The sequence below is a fragment of the Coregonus clupeaformis genome, chromosome 9, assembly GCF_020615455.1.
Source record: "Coregonus clupeaformis isolate EN_2021a chromosome 9, ASM2061545v1, whole genome shotgun sequence".
Classification (NCBI taxonomy): Eukaryota; Metazoa; Chordata; class Actinopteri; order Salmoniformes; family Salmonidae; genus Coregonus; species Coregonus clupeaformis.
This window is the reverse complement of record NC_059200.1, coordinates 40,571,463-40,588,336: the sequence shown is the minus strand read 5'-3', so window position 1 is coordinate 40,588,336 and position 16,874 is coordinate 40,571,463. Positions and strand designations below refer to the sequence as shown.

General features: G+C 45.3%; 1 protein-coding gene across 3 annotated transcripts in view; it reads left to right on the top strand.

Annotated features, from left to right (window-relative positions):
• Positions 1-16,457, top strand: part of LOC121573536 (protein FAM222B-like) — a 100,134-nt gene extending 83,677 nt beyond the window's left edge. For all 3 annotated transcript variants that reach the window (XM_045222636.1, XM_045222634.1, XM_045222635.1), the window contains one exon: positions 12,082-16,457. In XM_045222636.1, the coding sequence (XP_045078571.1) occupies positions 12,082-13,880 (1,799 nt within the window). In that variant the 3' untranslated portion in view covers positions 13,881-16,457. The remainder of the gene's footprint in view (positions 1-12,081) is intronic.
• The last annotated feature ends 417 nt before the right edge of the window (positions 16,458-16,874 follow it).

The following is a 16,874-nucleotide window of genomic DNA, read 5'->3' as shown; positions in this document are numbered from 1 at the left end:
AGGCCTGCTTATAAACTATACTGAACAAAAAATATAAACGCAACATGTAAAGTGTTGGTCCCATGTTTCATGAGCTGAAATAAAAGATCCCAGAAATGTTCCATATGCACAAAAAGCTTATTTCTCTCAAATGTTGTGCACACATTTGTTTACATCCCTGTTAGTGAGCATTTCTCCTTTGCCAAGATAATCCATCCACCTGACAGGTGTGGCATATCAAGAAGTTGATAAAACCGCATGATCATTACACAGGTGCACCTTGTGCTGGGGACAATAAAAGGTCACACAACACAATGCCACAGATGTCTCAAGTTTTGAGGGAGCGTGCAATTGGCATGCTGACTGCAGGAATGTCCACCAGAGCTGTTGCCAGATAATTGAATGTTAATTTCTCTACCATAAGCAGAGTCTGACGTCATTTTAGAGAATTTGGCAGTACGTCCAACCGGCCTCACAACCGCAGACCACGTGTAACCACGCCAGCCTAGGACCCCTTTCCCTTTCCGCCACATCCGGCTTCTTCACCTGCGGGATAGTCTGAGACCAGCCACTCGGACAGCTGATGAAACTGTGGGTTTGCACAACTGAATAATTTCTGCACAAGATGTCAGAAACCATCTCAGGGAAGCTCATCTGCATCCTCACCAGGATCTTGACCTGACTGCAGTCGTAACCGGCTTCAGTGGGCAAATGCTCACCTTGATGGCCACTGGCACGCTGGAGAAGTGTGCTCTTCACGGATCAATCCCGGTTTCAGCTGTACCGGGCGGACAGCGTAGCGTGTATGGCGTCGTGTGGGCAAGCGGTTTGCTGATGTCAATGTTGTGAACAGAGTGCCCCCATGGTGGCGATGGGGTTATGGTATGGGCAGGCATAAGCTACGGACAACAAACACGATTGCAGTTTATCAATTGCAATTTCAATGCACAGAGATGCCGTGACGAGATCCTGAAGCCCATTGTCGTGCCATTCATCCGCCGCCATCACCTCATGTTTCAGCATGATAATGAATGGCCCCATGTCGCCAGGATCTGTACACAATTTCTGGAAGTTGTGTCCCAGTTCTTCCATGGCCTGCATACTCACCAGACATGTCACCCATTGAGCATGTTTGGGATGCTCTGGATCAACGCGTACAACAGCGTGTTCCAGTTCCCGCTAATATCCAGCGACTTCGCACAGCAATTGAAGAAGAGTGTGACAACATTCCACAGGCCACAATCAACAGCCTGATCAACTCTATGCGAAGGAGATGTAGAGCTGCATGAGGTAAATGGTGGTCACACCAGATACTGACTGGTTTTCTGATCCATGCCCTTACCTTTTTTTTAAGGTATCTGTGACCAACAGATGCATATCTGTATTCCCAGTCATGTAAAGTCCATAGACTAGGGCCTAATGAATTTATTTAAATTGACTGATTTCCTTATTTGAACTGTAACTCAGTAAAACCTTTGAAATTGTCGCGTTTATGTTTTCATTCAGTGTAAATATGGAGCACACAATTTAAAAAAGACAGATCGAACTTGATTTAGCCAACGTAAATGAAACAAAAATGAAACCAAACACGTTTTCCATATTTAAAGAACTGGTTTAGATGAATAAATAGGCCTACAATAATAATGATTTACAATGAGGAGGAGGAGAATGATGATGATGATGCATTTGGCCCCGCCAACGTTCTTCTCATCTTTGTCCACTACAATCTAAATCTTTGTGCTCTAATATCATAGGCTCATTTATTTGGGGCTAACTTTTGGGAAAACTCAAAGCACATTAGCTAGATCACTAACTCTAAAGATAATACCCACTGCTAGTAGCCATGTATTAATCTAACAGTACATGTAATGTACAAAAAAAAGTTGCAGTTGTAGCCTAGCACCCAATGAGGCCTATGCAATTGCATTGGCCAATGTGCATTTCGTGCTTTCCGTATGTCAGTCATATCAAATATCTTGTTTGTAAAATAGTTGCAAAATTGAGAGTTGAGAAAGCTTACAGAAAGCTGTGAACATCCTCTCCCCATCTGTGAACAACACACCCTTCTCGCACAGTCTCACCTGTCTCAGCGTGTGATACCCCCTCACTTCCTCCCCCTCTTCCCCTGGGGTCAGGTGCTGAACAGGTGACATGCCTCACACACACACTTTATGGATTCTTCAGATTTCAGGCAATTGTCCTAAATCTTTTCGGTATTTGCTGTTATTGGATTCATTTCTGAGATTCCTATGGTTTACGATCACATGATGGTTACATTGCCCAAAATGTACAACCAAACAGGAGTAACAGGAGATGCATGCTGTTTTGAACAATGGACACCCATGCATGTATTCTCCAGTCTTTTTGGTCCCTTAGAACTGGTGCAAAGTCCTGTAGAGATCTTCTCAAATCTCCTATCCATGCCCTCTTAAGGCCATCTTATGCCACGATTTTGCAGTCCCAGACAAAATGCTCACGTCATGGGCAAATTCTTAGGTCGTAAATGATTGTCGTATGTCTTGTCTCGTTCATTGTTACAGGGTCGAGGTCTGCCGATTTTAAGTAGGCTCCGACAAAGTTCTGGCAGTGTCAGAAATGTTGAACCTTTATCATGCAGTATGGCTGGTGTTACGAGCCTATCCTGGTGACTGATCAATAGGACCACGACCTGCACGGAGGATGCACACAATAATACGATTATTGTGAATAGTCAGATTAATATAATAGTTTGATGTAAACGTTTACATGCTTTGCAAGAATAATAGGGAAATCAATCTAGTTTACAAAACATATCTGAAATCAGGCCACCTGATGGGATTTTGATAAATGGACAATCGCCAATCAAAATAAACATTTTACCACAGCGACCATGTTATTTTTGGGAAGCTTATTTAATTCTGAGTTCGGACATAAAGTTTGTATGTGAAAACTATAAGATGCATACTTATACTCGCGCATCAGCATAGAGGGAGGCTTGGGCTGCTGGTGCTGGCACATGCGCAGATCAAATACACCGCTGCACTTGATGTAGCCTACGTCGGATTACATAGCCTCGCAAGCCAATCGCATAATGTAACTACAGAACAAGCATATCGTACAATCTGTCTAGGTTGATATCAACATTTTCATTTGGTAACATCGCACAGTGTGACGTGTAATTACCGTAAAAGACTGAATCCGACGATCAGTGTGGGAAAGCTTTTAGATTTTATTCTCTGTGCATTATTGATCAGACCGAGACCAGGGCATACCCCAACACACCAGCTTGATTTAGATCTCCCCCCTCTTTCCCCTTTCCCCCCTCTCCCTGAGGCACAGAGATTTCTAGAGAATGTCCCCTCATACTTGGAGGAATCTCTCTCTCTCTACCTAGTGTCTGCAGCGGTTTTGTGTGTTATAAAACGCTCTGTCTCTCTCCATCTATGGCTCATCAAGACTGTAATTTCAGAATCACTGTAATCAGCCTACCACCAGGAGCACAGTGCCAAGCGAGGGGGAGTCTCACTAAGTGCCAACGTCCGCCATGTTGTTCTGTTCCTCCTCCTTTCCTCTGGCAGGCATGTGACAGAGTACAGTGGAACAAGCTTGTTTCTAAAAAGGTCCACTCTGTAATAATGTCTGTCACTTGCTGCACTGCTGCTGTGTTCTGTAATGCACATCAAAGCAGTAGGGGCTGAAAGTAAAAGTTTTGTTTATCAATGCACAAGCACCTTTTTTCCCCACTCATAGCGATAAAATAATTGTATTAAGTCATACAAAAGATTTACTGTGCGTGAAGTTTCAAATGCATTTGTCATTTCTAAATGTGTAATGTGATAGGCATTTGACCATTACTATTTTTTAACACACAAAAACACATTTGATTAATACAATACTGAAGAGAGATGTTAAATAGATGAGAACGCACACGAAACCTGTGAAATGTTGAGGGCTATCTAAGGAGAGAAGAGGAGTGGGTCAAGTACACCATGGAAAACACAGTAACAGCTTGTCCTCAGACTGTGTCTGATGCTGTTGGGAGAGAGCTCGTTAACCTCAGCAGCTTGTAAAGTGGAAAATGCCCCCCAATTCCTCCACAGCATGGAGAAGGAAGCATGTATAGATAAGAGAGAAGTACAACAAATGGAGCAGGGAGAACAATTGTACTGTACAGCAGCAACTTTACCGAAGGGGCTACATGAGAAGATACTGAGATCTGAAGTAGATCATGACTACATTCCCTATGTCCGCATAACAAGTCTCTTACTGTTAAAATTAAGTCACTCTTGTCTTATGAGAGACGCACAGAGAGAGAGACACGCGCGCACACATGGAGAGAGACGCGCACAGACACGGATAGAGACGCACGCAGACACTGAGAGAGAGATCATTAGGATAGGGGATACCTAGTCAGTTGCACAACTGAATGCATTCAGCCCAACCCCTCTGAATCAGAGTGGTGCGGAGGGGGCTGCCTTAATTGACGTCATCCCGCGCCTGGGGAGAAGTTGTTGTTGGGGGTTAACTGCCTTGCTCAAGGGTAGAATGGCAGAATTTTCCACCTTGCCCTATGTATGACACTGTCGTCTCAGATCCATTTTCCTGCTAGCGTGTGAAACATGTTTAATTTAAAACGGTGTGAGCCTTTGGCCCCCCTACTGTTTAAATCTTGTTTGGTTAAAAACAGTTGTTTGAATAAGATAAGTGCGTGTGTTACTGACTGTGAAGTACTTTTTCTATCTGTTCCTCCATTGGGCAGCCACTTCAGGATTTCGTTAGGATTTTTTGTGATATTTGCAGGCGAAAATTCTTGTTTTTTCTGCGGCAATTCTGACATTTTGCATGGCAATATGCAATGAGTTTGTCCAATTTGTTGCGAAAATGTGCTGACGAGGGAAAAGGTTTGACGTGTGGATTGATTTAATCATATTATGCGGTAAATGAGCGGTGATTGGTGGATATTGTGAGCCCTCTTTTTCTACCGTGGTGATGGGTCAGCTTTAAGCTATAATATTGCGATCATTTGACTGTTTTATGCGGAAATAGTGCGTCAATTGTGCAAATCTGACCACACCTCCATTCTGCTGCTCCCCGCCTTTTTTTTTAACCTTTATTTAACCAGGTAAGCCAGTTGAGAACAAGTTCTCATTTACAACTGCGACCTGGCCAAGATAAAGCAAAGCAGTGCGATAAAAACAACAACACAGAGATGATACATATGGGGTAAAACAAAACATGAAGTCAAAAATACAACAGAAAATATATATACAGTGTGTTCAAATGTAGCAGGTTATGGAGGTAAGGCAATAAATAGGCCATAGTGCAAAATAATTACAATTAGTATTAACACTGGAATGATAGATGTGCAAGAGATGATGTGCAAACAGAGATACTGGGGTGCAAAAGAGCAAAATAAATAACAATATGGGGATGAGGTAGTTGGGTGGGCTAATTTCAGATGGGCTGTGTACAGGTGCAGTGATCGGTAAGGTGCTCTGACAACTGATGCTTAAAGTTAGTGAGGGAGATAAGTGTCTCCAGCTTCAGAGATTTTTGCAATTCGTTCCAGTCATTGGCAGCAGAGAACTGGAAGGAATGGTGGCCAAAGGAGGTGTTGGCTTTGGGGATGACCAGTGAGATATACCTGCTGGAGCGCATACTACGGGTGGGTGTTGCTATGGTGACCAATGAGCTAAGATAAGGCGGGAATTTGCCTAGCAGTGATTTTTAGATGGCCTGGAGCCAGTGGGTTTGGTGACGAATATGTAGTGAGGACCAGCCAACAAGAGCGTACAGGTCACAGTGGTGGGTAGTATATGGGGCTTTGGTGACACAACGGATGGCACTGTGATAGACTACATCCAATTTGCTGAGTAGAGTGTTGGAGGCTATTTTGTAAATGACATCGCCGAAGTCAAGGATCGGTAGGATAGTCAGTTTTACGAGGGCATGTGAAGGAGGCTTTGTTGCGAAATAGGAAGCCGATTCTAGATTTAACTTTGGATCGGAGATGCTTAATGTGAGTCTGGAAGGAGAGTTTACAGTCTAACCAGACACCTAGGTATTTGTAGTTGTCAGACCCGTCGAGAGTAGTGATTCTAGTCGGGTGGGCGGGTGACAGCAGCGTTCGATTGAAATAACATCGACGAATACACTGACTGTCTCTGGGTTCATCAGGAAGTGCATAGGGGATGTTGTTCCCACAGTGACGATTAGAACATACCCAAACCAGAAACCGTGGATAGACATGACTGTAACTGGAAACATGACTCCGCAAGACAATCAAAGAGGCAAAAAGACAGTACAGGGACCAAGTGGAGTCGCAATTCAACGGCTCACTCGCCATTGCACAGCACACCGCCCTATCCCACCTGGACAAGAGGAATACCTATCTGAAATGCTGTTCATCGACGACAGCTCAGATTTTAACACCATAGTGCACTCCAAGCTCGTCACTAAGCTCGGGCCTTGGGTCTGAACTGCTCCCTGTGTAACTAGATTCTAGATTTCCTGACGGGCCGACCCCAGGTGGTGAGGGTAGGCAACAACACTTCCGCCACACTGATCCTCAACACTGGGGCCCCCAGGGGTGTGCTCAGCCCCCTCCTGTACTCCCTGTTCACCCATTACTGCGTGGCCACGCACAACTCCAACTCAATCATCAAGTTTACTGACGACGCGACAGTGGTAGGCCTGATTACTAACAGCAACGAAACTAGAGGGAGGAGGTTAGAGGGAAGTGCCAAGAAAATAACTTTTCCCTCAACGTCAACAAAAAGGATCTTATCATGGACTACAGGAGACAGAAGAGAGAGCACGCCCCCATCTTCATCGATGGGGCCGCAGTGGATGGGGTCAAAAGCTTCAACTTCCATCAGCCTGCATCACCACCTGGTATGGCAACTGCTCCGCCATCAACCGCATGGCTCTCCAGAGGGTGGTGCGGGCAGCCGTATAGATTGCATTGATTACTGCTACAGTGCTATTTGGGTTGATAATCCTTAAGAGTCTATCTAAGTAACATAATAAAAAAATCCCCATCAAAATCCATCAGTTTAAGCTAGAGATCAGTTTTTTGCATGGGCTGCGAATCAATCCACTAAATCCGCCCATGTCGGCCTTCCGCATCTGCGGTGGAAGGTGGCCGAGCTACAGCTGTGTTTGTCAGACCATAAGACGTCCCGTTTGGGCTACAAACTAATATGACCCCACTGTGGAAAGGGGTGACTCATGAATTCCAAATTCAATATTTATCTTTTAATGTAATTTTTATATACCTAAAGGGGTCCTAAAATTCAAAATCAAATAGCTAAATGAGCCATGGTATGACCATCTTAAACAATTCCATACTTTTAGAGGTCAATCAGATTTGTCCTGCCGTTCTTGATTTCTTGTCTTTGTTTCCCCCTTACATTTGAATTGTTTGTAATTTTACTGAATTGTTAGGAGCTAGTAACATAAGCATTTCGCTGCACCTGCTATAACACTTGCTAAACTCTGTATGGGACCAATAAACTTGATTTGATTTGATTTGCAAGCCCTCATATAATATGCAGGGAATAGTTGATTTTGCTAAATGTTTTGCAATTGCAAAATCCTGGAGGGACTGAATGGAGGGACTGATTGGGGTAATTCATTAACAACTCAGGGCCAGGCTGGCCTCTTTACTCTCTCTCGCTCCCGTGTGGATCTGTTCCGCGTAGCCACGTGCACAGTGCGCACGCATACTCATGCACAGTATTGTCCAGTTTAGCAAAATTGGACATCTGAATAGCTTTTTTTAAAATCTTCCTGTCATTGAAGGGATAGATGGCTCTTGGATGTCATTAGTTATCTCTGCAAAAGTGACTGGCGGGCTGGGCACTGCTGCGATTCTGTGTCTGTGTTATGTTTGCTTACCCAGGCATTAAGTCCGAGGCAGGAATTAAGCAGCCAGAGATTGAGAGTGTTGAGCTCAAATGCCTGGCCCAGACCCCTTCATTAATGAGCCTGCCATCACTCACATCTGTAGCAATCAAATGCTTTGAAAGGCTGGTCATGGCTCACATCAACACCATCATCCCAGACACCCTGGACCCACTCCAATTTGCGTACTGCCCCAACAGATCCACAAATGACTCAATCTCTATTGCACTCAACACTGCCCTCTCCCACCTGGACAAGAGGAACACCTATGTGAGAATGCTGTTCATTGACTACACCATCATTAAGTTTGCTAACGACACGACGGTGGTAGGCCTGATCACCGACGATGATGAGACAGCCCAGCCTATAGGGAAGAGGTCAGTGACCTGGCAGTGTGGTGCCAGGACAACAACCTCTCCCTCAACGTCAGCAAGACGAAGGAGCTGATCGTGGACTACAGGAGAAGGAGGGCCGAGCACGTCCCCATCCACATCGACGGGGCTGTAGTGGAGTGAGTCGAGAGCTTCAAGTTCCTTGATGTCCACATCACTAAGGAATTAACATGGTCCACACACCAACACAGTTGTGAAGAACGCACAACAATGCCTCTTCCACTTCAGGAGGCTGAAAAGATTTGGCATGGGCCCTCAGATCCTCAAAGTTCTACAGCTGCAGAGAGACTTACAGCTAGAGTGGAAAGACTGAATCCCAGTCACATCCACATTAGGAGATGAGTCTGCGAGGGAACCCAGTAGCATTGCTTGACATTTTAGACATTTCTCCCCCAGTAAAAGACAGAACTAGCCACCCTCTAATAAACACTCTAGTTTTTTGTTTTTTTACCCACGTATTTAATAGAAGAATGTTGTACTAGATGATAGAATTATTGAATAGAATAACTAAATATATACGGATATATGGTTTGGATGTTAAAAGATAAGGGTTCACTTTGGTTCAGACAGTGTTTTCAAAGGTCATCACTGTGGGACTGCCTGTGTGTCTCACTATCTGTTGGTGTATCCAAAATGGCACCATATTCCCTATATAGTGCCTTCGGAAAGTATTCAGACCCCTTGACCTTTTCTACATTTTGTTACGTTACAGCCTTATTCTAAAATGGATTTAAAAATAATAATCCTCAATCAACACACAATACCCCATAATGACGATGCGAAAACAGGTTTTTAGACATTTTTGCAAATGTATTCAAAATAAACTGAAATATCTTAATTATATAAGTATTCAGACCCTTTGCTATGAGACTCGAAATTGAGCTCCGGTGCATCCTGTTTGCATTGATTATCCTTGATGTTTCTACAACTTGATTGGAGTCCACGTGGTAAATTCAATTGATTGGACATGATTTGGAAAGGCACACACCTGTCTATATGTCCCACAATTGACAGTGCATGTCACAGCAAAACCCAAGCCATGATGTCGAAGGAATTGTCCGTAGAGCTCCGAGACAGGATTGTGTCGAGGCACAGATCTGGGGAAGGGTACCAAAACATTTCTGCAGCATTGAAGGTCCCCAAGAACACAGTGGCCTCCATCATTCTTAAATGGAAGAAGTTTGGAACCACCAAGACTCTTCCTAGAACTGGCCACCCGGCCAAACTGAGCAATCGGGGGAGAAGGGCCTTGGTCAGGGAGGTGACCAAGAACCCGATGGTCACTCTGACAGAGCTCTAGAGTTTCTCTGTGGAGATGGGAGAACCTTCCAAATCAGGCCTTTATGGTAGTGGCCAGACGGAAGCCACTCCTCAGTAAAAGGCACATGACAGCCTGCTTGGAGTTTGCCAAAAGGCACCTAAATACTCTGAGCATGAGAAACAAGATTCTCTGGTCTGATGAAACCAAGATTGAACTCTTTGGCCTGAATGCCAAGCGTCACGTCTGGAAGAAACCTGGCACCATCCCTACGGTGAAGCATGGTGGTGACAGCATCATGCTGTGAGGATGTTTTTTAGTGGTAGTTTCTGGGAGACTAGTCAGGATCGAGGCAAGGATGAACGGAGCAAAGTAATGAGATCCTTGATGAAAACATGCTCCAGAGCGCTCAGGACCTCCGACTGGGGGCGAAGGTTCACCTTCCAACAGAACAACGCAGGAGTGGCTTCCGTCTGACCACTCTACCATAAAGGCCTGATTGGTGGAGTACTGCAGAGATTGTTGTCCTTCTGGAAGGTTCTCCCATCTCCACAGATGAACTCTAGAGCTCTGTCAGAGTGACCATCGGATTCTTGGTCACTTCCCTGACCAAGGCCCTTCTCCCCCGATTGCTCAGTTTGGCCGGGCAGCCAACTCTAGGAAGAGTCTTAGTGGTTCCAAACTTCTTCCTTTTTAAGAATGATGGAGGCCACTGTGTTCTTGGGGACCTTCAATGTAACAGACATTTTTTTGGTACCCTTCCCCTGATCTGTGACTTAACACAATCCTGTCTCGGAGCTCTGCGGACAATTCCTTCGACGTCATGGCTTAGTTTTTGCTCTGACATGCTGTGTCAATTGTGGGACCTTATATAGACAGGTGTGTGCCTTTCCAAATCATGTCCAATCAATTGAATTTACCACAGGTGGACTCCAATCAAGTTGTAGAAACATCTCAAGGATGATCAATGGAAACAGGATGCACCTGAGCTCAATTTGGAGTCTCGTAGCAAAGTGTCTGAATTCTTATGTAAATAAGCTATTTCAGTTTTTATTTATAATACATTTGCAAATTCTAAAAACCTGTTTTCGATTTGTCATTATGGGGTATTGTTTGTAGATTGAGGAGGTCAAGGGTTATGAATACTTTCCGAACGCACTGTATGTAGGTCAGGCTGGCTGGCTGGGGCAGGGAGGGTGACAGGGTTTGAGGCCCAGGGCTCAGCCCGGGGAGGGGAGGCTTGGTGAGGTTGCATACAGAACCTCTCCTCAACCCAGATCACAATGGCTGGAGGCAGGCCTCTCTCTCTCATATTACATTATAACTGACTTTTACAGTTGGGGAAAGAAAATGAGTGACAGTTTTAGACAGAAACACGCCATCACCTTAGCACATGCTGAACACACACACAACACACTCACGAGCTCCTGGATGCACATGTCAAACACACACCTTATCAGTCTTACACTCCCCCAAACACACAAACGCGCACACACACACTCAAACTACAGCATCTTCAGACACACTGGGGCATTGTTAAATATAGCCAGTGAGGTGCTTAGCAGCTGTAACAAATGTCTGTCAGAGGGTTGAGGGCTCAGTGGTGTTCCAGAGATCAGAGAGACGCTGTGTGATTACTGTCTGCTGTCATGGAGCTGCTCCACTCTTTCTCTCTCTCTCTCGGTCTCTGTCTCTCTCTCTCTCTCTGTCTCTCTTGTGCTCCCTCATTCCCTCCCTACCCCCCTCCCTCCCTCTTTGACACAGAGGAGAACTATCCCCCTGGCAGCCACAGAGGTCCAACACTGCCTTCTCTGCCTTTCTGCCTCACTCCTCTTTGTTGTCCCCCACGGTGAAATCGGGGAGGGGACTGTGGATCTGTCTCCGTTCGTTCATATGTTAGTCACATGCAAGGTCGTGGGGGGGGGGGGGCTGCATCATTCGTGGGGGACGACATGTTTACTGTTGCCTTGTTTAGTCTGGGAATCAGTAGCAGGATAAGTAAGCCCTTTCTTTCTTGTCGCTCTCTGATTCACATTTCACACACAGTTATTGTTAGCTACAACTCATAGTGGCCTGAAGCTACTGACCTCAATGTTACTGACTGACTGTAAACCCCAACTACGGCAATTCAGAATAGGAATAGAGATTGGAATGTGTTGCTTGCTTCGGGGGAATCGAGTCAAGATCAAACTCTCTGTATGCGTCCAAAATGTCACATTATTCCCTATATACTGCACTACTTTTGACCAAAAGTGCACTATAAAGGGAATAGGGTGCCATTTGGGGTTCAGGTTCTATTGCGTCCCCATGAGATGAGAGCACTGTGCTGTTTTTGATATTAGGGGAAGGGCTGAGATTTGGAATGTGAGAATGTTGTTGAAGTCAGTCCGGTTCCGTTCATCTCAGAGGAGAACCGTAGAACCTCAAGTCAGATTACCACACATCTGCTCTTCTGACGGGAAACCTGACATTTTGCGTTTCTCTCCCTCTCTCTCCCCCTTTGTCCTTCCCCCCCCTGTGCTCTCTCTCCCTCCGCCCACCTCTCTCTTTCTCTCTCTGTCACCCCAGGGGACACTACACAGAGGATGAGATCCGCTCCGTATCCAACCCCTGCGGAATTGGATGCTTATGCTAAGAAGATTGCCAACAACCCCCTGACCATCAAGATCTTCCCCAACAGCGTCAAGGTCCCCCAGAGGAACCACGTGCGCCGCACAGTCAACGGGCTGGATACTTCAGGCCAGCGCTACAGCCCCTACCCCCCATCTCAGGCCAACGCCAAGTCCGGCCTCCTTGCCATCGTCAAGGTGCCCGTCGTCAAGGGCATCCTCAAAGACTTTGACGGCAGCCGGGCGCGCCTGCACCCCTCTGGGGTCATCATGAACCCCCCTGGCCCCGGGGGGCCCTTCACAGCAGCCGCTTCGGCCAGCACTTTAAACCTCCACCACCCCCCTTCCCAAGGCCAGGGCGGGTCCCAGTCTCAGCAGAGCGTGAACCCTCAACTTGGGAGCCAGACTCACCCCCAGCCTCTACAACAGACTCACCCCCAGCAGCAGCAGGGCCTCAGACACCCACCCTGCATGCAGCAGCACCCGCAACCGGATCTGCTCAGGCCCCAGACTTTGTCCCACCCCCAAGCACTGGGCCACCCCCAACCTCCTCCTGGTCTCACCCTTTTGCTCCAACAGCAGCAGCAACAGCACCTTCAGCAGCAGGGGCAGCCTCCTCCTGGACTGCAGGGTGGCCGGAAGCTGTCCGACGCCGACGCACCGCCTAACGTGACCGTCTCTACCTCAACCATTCCGCTCACCATGGCTGCTGGCCTGAACCAGGGCCGCCAGCCAGACCTGAGCAGCATCGTGCACCAGATCAACCAGTTCTGCCAAGCCCGGGCCCAGGGGGCTGGAGCCACCTCCATGTGCGAAGGCCAGATTGCCAACCCCAGCCGCAACCTCTTTAACAACGCCTGCTCCAGGGTGTCCATGCACAGCAACCCGCACCCCAACGCCTGCCCCCCCGGCCTGCCCCCACACCCCAACTGCATCATGTGTCCCGCAGACAAGGCTGCTGCCCCCGCAAACCCCCAAAACAACATGGCTGCCATGAACAGGATGCCTGTTTACCACAATGATATCAAACAGCAGCAGCACCAACAGCATTTACAACAGCAGCATCAACAGCATTTACAACAGCAGCACCAACAGCATTTGCAGCAGCATCAACAACAACAACAACAACAACATAATCACCAACAGCAGCAGCAGATGCGCTGGAACCAGCACCAGTTGGCTTACCTACAGCACATGCAGCAGGATGGTGGGGGCCACCCCTGCAAGCACCCCTCCCGCATGGGCTACCCCCCGGAGCTGTGTGTGGGCCAGCCATACAGCCTGAAGCCTCCTATAGAGAAGCCCACCCCCTCTCCCCCCGTCAACAACAACGGCATGCCTGGGGGTCCACTGGCCCATTACACCAACGGTGGCCACTACTTCCAGCCACACACTGTGTGGAACAGCAGCATCCTGCCCACGCCCAACAGCGACAGCTCCGGGTCTCAGGACCTGGCCATGCCGTTCCATGTGGGGGCCTCAGGGGTCACCACCACGCTAGACTGCGGCGGGCCCCCTGGGGGAGGCCATTACAGGACCGGGGGCGGCGGCTCCACCTCCTCCTCCTCCTCCTCCAGCCAGACTAGTCTGATGAAAACATCAGATTACGTGGGCGGGGACTTCCAGACGCCCTGCTTCCGAGATCAGAATCTGGGGCTGATGGGCAAGATGCACAGGCCTCCAATGAACAGGGTGGGGCCCGAGGTTGGCCCAGGGGACGGCAGAACCGCTCACATCCAGCACCCAGGGTACAGATAAGATAAGCTATGGCCGGCCTTGTCTACACAGCAGTTATCAAAAACAAGAACCTTCTTCTTTTAGTCTTAAGAAAGTAAAAACATGAAATACAATTAAATTAATAAATTAAGTAAAAATGAATGCTGACATTAAAAAGAGGACAAATATATTTAATAAAGAGCAGTGTTTTCTTTTTCTTTTTTTGTAGTCAATCTTGCAAGTGATCAATTGATTTTGTAAATGAGTGCTTTCACTAGGCACCCTTTAGGGAACGTTTCTAATGTGTGTGATTGTCATCATTCCCTACCTTTTCCCCATCCTACATGTCTGTCAGTGTGCCTGGATCTAAGGATACAGAGTTATTTTTACTTCAGATCTGGCCTTCCTTAGAGTTTTCTTTTAAGCATAAAAGATGTCTCCTGCAGACGATGGATGAAAACTCACTGATCATTGGAGGAAAGAGAAAACATTCTCATAAGGATCTTGATGTTTTTACAGGGTCGAGTGGGGATTTCTCAGCTCCAACTAGTTTTATTGGACAAGTGGCTAATTTTCCCTTATTACGTTTACATGTGAATCTCATAGTGACATCGAGATTAAAAACACAAGCATATATATTTTCCTCTTGAAATCACCACAGAGATGAGATAATTAGTGAATGGTTCAGTATGGAACTGTCAGTCACTGGACACTACAAAGTACAGACGGAGACACTTGCCATATGCACATGTACAAAGAGGCTTTTTTTTCTTTCTTTTGAAATGTATTAATTTATTTGTGAAATAGGACTGTTTTATGAATCAGGTCACTCACTGTTCAAGGTTGATTCCTCTCTATCATCAAAGTATCTAATCAGGTTGATGTTTGTACAGAGTATAGATATATACTGTGTAGACATCTAGATCCTGCAGGGAGCAACGTAACGTGGGGACTGACTGGGGGAGCCAACTGACCGACGCTCTCTTGCTCAAAATGCTGCAATGAATTCAGGTGTCTGTTACAAACCATTTTGTCACCAATGCCAATTGAGGTTGGCAACATGATTGTGGAATAACATGTTTTTATTTCAATGGAGTGAAAAAAGAAAAAAAATCTGTTCATTCTGTCTGAAGCCTTAAATGGCCAAAGTCACATAATCGACAAGGAAAAACTGCTTTTAAAATGTGCCATTTTATGTTCGTTTAATTTTTTCCCTATAATTTTGGTGAAACCGATTACTTGAATTGTTGAGATGCAACGTTCTGTTTGGCAGTTGTTTAGTGAAGGAAGTGGGCTAGTTAGCAGGACTTAACCTTACAACTGGAGTGGAAGAAATAGAATTGTTACTTTTATAATATTATTTTAGAAACTAATGATGAACCAAATCAGAGTTTTGATCCTGATTGTTAAAACATTTGTATTATTTTTTATCATTAGGGTAACTTAAGTTAGGTGTAGTTGCTACTGATTCTGATATGAAGTGTGCTTGAAGAGACCAAATTGATCACTTGCAAGATCACTTGGAGGTAAACGAAAATGACTTAAGTTAAACAGCAAATGCATTGTTTATTTTATTGTACACTGGCTTAAATACTATACTACTCTAACTTTAAAGTGTAATGATTGTGTGTGTGAATGATACCTGCTGACGTTGGTTGAGTATAAACATGTGTTTTGTATGTATGCAGATGTGCGCGTGTGTCTGTATGTGAGAGTGGGTGGACACTGACATCCACATTCTGTTCACCTCCCTCCCTAACAGCCCTTAAAAAGCCTTAAGTATTTGGTCCTTGGACTTTCCTTTGAAAACAAGCATGGTTATAACGAAAATTCAAAATTATGGTTGAGAATGAAGATTGCAAGGATACATACAGAGGAACAGCAATTTCTGTTTATTTTTTGTTGAATAGAAAAAGCAATTCCTTACAGATTCTTTTTTATTATGAGAACAAGAAATTGAGTAAGATTTTGTAATTATATTTTAAAGCTATGTGTAGTTACTGGGTTGTAAAAAAAAATAATCTAAGCTTCAGTTGTGACTATAATACTTGATTTTCTTGTTATTTAAATCTTATTTTTCCTCTTTGTTTCCTTTACTATTGCTGTGAAATGAGGAAGGCCCAATAAGCCTTTCTTTTACGTGTCACTCTGGCTGTACGACAGATAAGACGCGAGAGCGTGTGAGTTGTGCTACTCTTTTTGTAATATTGTAATAATAAAATAAAGCTCTAATTTATGCTTTGAAATTAGTGTTCTATGGATGTCATGTTCTTTTGATGCCCATATGCCTGTTCTCCTATTTGATGAGTCGTACAGAACTTGCAAATATGAGTAGGCCTATTTGTAATATATACGTTTACTACCCTTCATTCAATGAGAACAGATGGAACAAATTCAAGGCTTTTTAACCTTATGTTTGTGTCCAGACCATATACCTGTCTGCTCACTGCCCAGCAAATCTGCAAGGGTTACCCCCATTGAGGTTTATAGCGTTACCCCCTGATTGCTTGAATGATTTCCTTAGATAAGACTGTATTCCATGTTTTTTATTTATTTTAGTCCCTCAGATTTCATTTCAATAGTAGGTTACTGTGAAATAAAGATTTACCTGCATCATCATCACATAGTCATTGATTTTTAGATATCAATCAGGTACAGAAACCTCATTACAACAGTTGCTGCATTTGGACCCAGTTAGGAAGTCAACAATCGATGAATGGTTGAAGAGGCTGGCTAAACATACTTTTGTGTGTATATATAGTGTATGTGGACACCCCTTCAAATTAGTGGATTTGGCTATTTCAGCCACACCTGTTGCAGACAGGTGTATAAAATCGAGCACACCGCCATACAATCTCCATAGACAAACATTGGAAGTAGAATGGCCTTACTGAAGAGCTCAGTGACTTTCAACATGGCCCCGTCATAGGATGCCACCTTTCCAACAAGTCAGTTTGTGAAATGTCTACCCTGCTAGAGCTGCCCCGGTCAACTGTAAGTGCTGTTATTGTGAAGTGGAAACGTCTAGGAGCAACA